This window comes from Chenopodium quinoa, unplaced genomic scaffold, assembly GCF_001683475.1.
Source record: "Chenopodium quinoa cultivar QQ74 unplaced genomic scaffold, ASM168347v1, whole genome shotgun sequence".
Classification (NCBI taxonomy): Eukaryota; Viridiplantae; Streptophyta; class Magnoliopsida; order Caryophyllales; family Amaranthaceae; genus Chenopodium; species Chenopodium quinoa.
This window is the reverse complement of record NW_018743919.1, coordinates 221,729-227,084: the sequence shown is the minus strand read 5'-3', so window position 1 is coordinate 227,084 and position 5,356 is coordinate 221,729. Positions and strand designations below refer to the sequence as shown.

The window sequence follows — 5,356 nt, the reverse complement described above, 5'->3', positions numbered from 1 at the left end:
AAATTCCAAATATTCAAAATCTTAGCTTTTTTTATATATATATATTTTTTTTTATAGGAATATAATCTTAGCTTGTATAAAAACATATATATTTTACGGAATATGTAATTCCAAATATTTGTTCTATTTTCTTTTTATATCTTAGCTTTTACTCCCCCCATTTTTAAATACTTGCTCTATTTCTTCATGCGCAGAGTTTTAGGAGAAATTGAAAAAAGTAATAAAATATGGGGGTAGTGGGGTAGGTGGAAGAATAATAAATTGTAAAAAGCAAAAGTAGTAGAGATAATTGAATGAGAGAGAATATGAAATTTAATAAAATATGACTTATGTTTGGTCCACTAATTGAGAGAAATGAATTAAATATTGTAAAAACTTTCTAAATAAGAAAATGGAACAAGTATTTAAAACGGCTGAAAATGAAAACTGAAGCAAAAACGGAGGGAGTATGATAATACTCGTATTATTCAAATACATGCATTGAGAGTTGTGCGAAAAGATAATGAGAACAACAAAAACAAATGAATTAATTAAGGGGGCAAAATGTTAACTAATACGATCACTATTATTCATTTCAACAGCGCCAAGAAATTAAATAGATAAAATAGTTAATGGTCATTATTAATGATTCGTTTCTTCAATATTACACCCTCCATCTCATAATACAATGTCTCTTTGGGTTTTTAGTGTTTTTACGTGAAAATTAAAAAAAGTTATAAATTCCTTAAAACTAATGATTAGAAGTACACATGTGACATGTGCATATGGGGTTAGAGAGATATAAAGAGAAAGAAAAAGTAGTTGAGAGTAATTGAAGAAATAGAGAGAGAAAGTATTGAAAATTAATGTTAAAGAGAAAGTATTGAAAATTAATATAGAGAGAGAAAGAGTAAAAGAAAAAAAGATGACAACTCATTAAAAAGAGGGTAATAATGTCAAAAAGTACAATTTTTAAATAGAAAGAGGCATTGTATTTTAATTTACCCAAAAAAGAAAAGAGACATTGTATTATGAGACGGAGGGAGTACTCCCTAGCTATTGTTTATTTCACTCTTTCAAAAAAAAAAAAAAAAAAAGATCGTTTATTTCACTACTTTCTTAAAAATTAACAACGAACCAAGAAAACTATTATTTATTTAGCGTATGTTTGACAAAACTAGTAATTGTGAATTTGTGATAGTCGCTAGCTATAGCAAAATAACCATAAGCTTGTTTTACTAGCTAATTTAATTAAGGAAGAAATGTGAGTTGTGGAACTTTTTATTTTGAGGGAATGTGAGTTGTGGAACTTAATTCCTTGTAGTTGTGGACTTGTGGTATTGGGTTGGCTACATATTTGGACTAAAGAGTAAATCAATTTGAAATCAAATACTTAGCATTTGAATTATTTTTTTACTATAATATTGTTAGTCTTTATAATGTATAAATGGAGTGTATTTTTTTTTTTTTTTTTCAAAAATTTGGTACATTTGAAGTATATCTTTTTTTTTTTTTCTTTTTTTCTTTCTTCTTCATTATGATGTTTGAACTCGATCGTTCCAAAAAAAATTGAAGGAAAAAAGTCCTATACAATTTAAATTAAAGGCCTCAATTATTATATAGACTATAGATATAAGAAGAAAGATGACCAAAAATGATATGGACTTAACACTTGATTACAACAGCAATTATTCGCTATGATTAATTAATTATTACACGGATAATATTCATTATTCTACACTGAATTAAGGCAGATTTAAATAGTAAAAAAAGAGAAAACTTTCAACAAATTAAATGAAAAAAAAGACCCTTTTTCATTCTGGCAGCGGTGTTTCCAATAATTATAAAGACATCATATACACTATTATGGAAGTGTATGATTATTTAAAATATGAATCTTAGATATGTTCTTGCTTTTTATAGGTTGTTTGCCGTTAAAGAATACCATATTAGGTTTGCCAGCTGGGAATAAGACGACATTGATTTACGAAATCCATTAACTTTGTTTAATATTATAATTACTTAATTTTTTTTTAATATTATAATTCCTTAATTAATCGCATGGATCATTGCGTATTAATAATGCATGTCCGGAATAACATATACAATTACTCCGTATATTTTATGATGCCAGCAGGGTTTGTAATTTCTTAAGTATGAGTAGTATCTAAGACATGAGATCGTATTAAATCCCGACTACTATACATCATTATTAGTTGAAAACTTGAGATTGTAGTAATTCCGACTACATCACAAAATTATTTGTAATTATTAGATATAGTTTACTATTTCATACGGAGTTTTAATTAATTAAGAATGATTGACACATCTCACATACTGTGACTAATTACTCAACATCAAATGCGTTAATTCAATATCTAATTTCAAGAAAATGGTACTTTAGGTGTAGAAAAATATAGCCACAAAGTAAATTAAGAGAAGAAACCATCGATATCAATTGCTATAAATCCAATCATGGGAACCTTCCAATGAAGGCAAAAACAAAGTGAGATATGATGGATATACTGAATTTTTATGCATTCATTAGCTGAAAATTACATAAAGTATAAAATTATACAGTATGTCCACAATTAAAATAAACTTGTTAAAGCAAATGAAAGAAAATCTATCTTTAAAAAACTCCTAATTAAAAGAAAAATATATAACATGATCAGTTGGTTTGAGCTAACAAAAACTGATTTACATCAAGAAAATCAGGGATTTCGAACTTAATCATGTCACTGGAATAGCTTTCTGGTTCATCTTCAGTCCCGCTGCTGTTGACATATGTCGTTGAATTCGAATTCGAATTCAAATGTGTAGGACTTGAAGATGGAGTTGACATAACTGATGGTGCATAACTCAAGAAGTTTGAATGTGAACTTATATTTGATTGAAAAGTCGAATTATCAGACAGTGAAGGGTCCATGAAAGTTTGATCAGAACCATAATAGCCGAAATTTGTAGGTTGAATATTAACCAAGCCATCCGACATAGGCAAACCATTACTTTGCCATTGATCAAAGTTTTGTGCATCAAAGTTCGATATACTTGTAGGATATTGTTCAAAATTAGGCTCCATCAATTGAGCTTCGTCGAAGTATGGTACGCAAGGACGAGTAGCATCTATTGTTGTAATCGCGATATTAGCAGTAGTAGCAGCAGTAGTCGTCATAGTAGTACAAGTTGGGAGGGGATTTTGAATTGGGGTTTGGATTTGTGTAGTTTGTACCATTGGATTAAAGTTATTTTGCATTTGGGCATTGCTAGTTAAATCATTATTTCCTTGGTAATCTTGTAGGTTTTGGCGTTGATTTGAGAGAAGTGAGGTAGCTAGTTTTAAGAGGTCAGGGTTCACCAAAGGTTGCATTCCAAGTAACCTTGACATGTTCATTTGGGATGATTGTGAAGTGTTGTTGTAAAAGGATGAGTTATTCAACAAAGAAGAGAGGTCTAAGAGGTCGAGGCGAGGGCTGTGGGTCACGGGGTCGATTCCCATCCTAAGCAGCCTCTTCCTGATGTGGGTGTTCCAATAATTCTTGATTTCATTATCAGTTCGTCCCGGTAAGCGAGCTGCGATGGCCGACCATCTGTTGACAGTCAAAGAAAGAAGCAAGATTAGATTCAAGCTAAGAAAATCAAAAGTTTCATTGTGATGATTGTGACCTTAATATAGATTCCGTGCATGAACCTTACATCTACATCTCTACAGTGGTCCAAAGAAGAAATATTGGACATTTTTTTGTAAAATCTTTTAGTACACTCATCTATGTTTTTTAGTAAGATAAGAAAAAAAGACTTACTTGTTCCCCAAAATGCTATGGAGCTGAATTATGGTCTCCTCTTCTTCAAAGGAAAATCTTCCTCTCTTGATGTCTGGTCGGAGATAGTTTGTCCACCGTAGACGACAGCTCTTTCCACATCTTTGAAGTCCTACACAAGAAGAACAAAAAGTCCATTTTAGTTCATGTGCATCAACACACATACCTAAAACTTGTTGACACTTCTAGATGGGTGAATTAATAATGTTTGACGATACAAAAAAACGTCTCCCAATACATGGACACATATATTAGTTTTCAAAATCATCAATACATTGTCTGCATCCCAAGAAGGAAGCTAACAACCCGAAGTACCGGGATAGCGATGATTCGTCTATTAATTCTGTGGAATTTAAATGGATGCATACTAAAAACGAAGAACAGAACAAATGAAACTTACCAGCATTCTTAGGAAGAGTGCGCCAATTGCCATAACCATGTTTTTGAATGTAATCAATAAGTTTTTGGTCTTCTTCAGGAGTCCAAGGACCTTTCTTCAAACCATTTTTATCACAACAAGGTGCTCTACCCATGATGAGAAACTAAGACTTGGGAGTATGTCCTTAAAAATTTAAGACTAGAGTTTTGAAGTGTCCTAATGATTAAGAACTTTTTTGTAGAGAGAGAAAATAAGAGGATTTTCAGTTTTAGAAGGAAAAAAAAAATGTATGTTAAAGATGAAGCAAAAATGTTGTAGGGTCCGTATGAGGAGTACAAGGGGGTTATATAAAGGAAATGAGGCTGACATAAAGCGGAAGTCAACAGGATTCGGTGCCGTCCTCAGTTTATAACATAGGCGACGTGTCCCTTCTCTTTGGAGAAATTTAAGCCCCAAAGATCTCATAATCTCTCTTTGTCATAATTATACTATAATTGTCCTAATGACATACAAAGTTCTATAATTAATCACAATTATAATACTAATCCGTACCATAAAAATGGGATCAATAGGATATTAATAAATTGAAGACTAATGAGTCACATTTGCTTGAATACCTTATCCTTCTAAAATCTAATGAGTAACAATTTTTTATTTGTACTGTTGATACTATAACATAATAATTCAATCTTATAGTTATTTGCACACTTTGACTCTATTCACCAATTACTCGTTCGTGTGTCTCAAATTATTTGCATATTTGTTTATCTCAATACATTTTCTATACTAGCCTATTATCTATGTTATTCGGACTCGAGTACTCATGTCCAGTACGAATGTGAATATAACTCAACCTAATTTTAGAAAATAGGAAGTGACAATGTTTACACTCTTGATGTCAAATGAAAAGTTCAAGCAACATAACTTAAAAAACTATGTAAACACAAAAGTTAAAAGCATAACATAACATAGGCCTGAGGGAGTAATAATTAAAACTAAAAATTTGTAAAAAAAAAAAAAAAAAAAAAAAAAATCATAATCTCACTTAGTAGATAATACGTTTATATTTAGATTAAATTTTGTAATTTTTCAAAAAAATTATAATAATAATTAATAAAATAAGCTGAGTTGTATGAAATTGATACGCATCATATGCATACACACACAAAGAAAGGAG

General features: G+C 30.6%; 1 protein-coding gene across 1 annotated transcript; it reads right to left on the bottom strand.

The window, feature by feature from the left end:
- Positions 1 to 2,488: 2,488 nt before the first annotated feature.
- On the bottom strand, positions 2,489 to 4,624 carry LOC110687209 (transcription factor MYB102-like). Its single transcript, XM_021863823.1, has 3 exons — positions 4,201 to 4,624; positions 3,783 to 3,912; positions 2,489 to 3,569 (listed from the first exon to the last, which is right to left on the bottom strand). The coding sequence occupies exons 1-3, from the start codon at positions 4,331 to 4,333 to the stop codon at positions 2,651 to 2,653; spliced, it is 1,182 nt and encodes a 393-aa protein (XP_021719515.1). The 5' UTR covers positions 4,334 to 4,624; the 3' UTR covers positions 2,489 to 2,650.
- Positions 4,625 to 5,356: the final 732 nt, after the last annotated feature.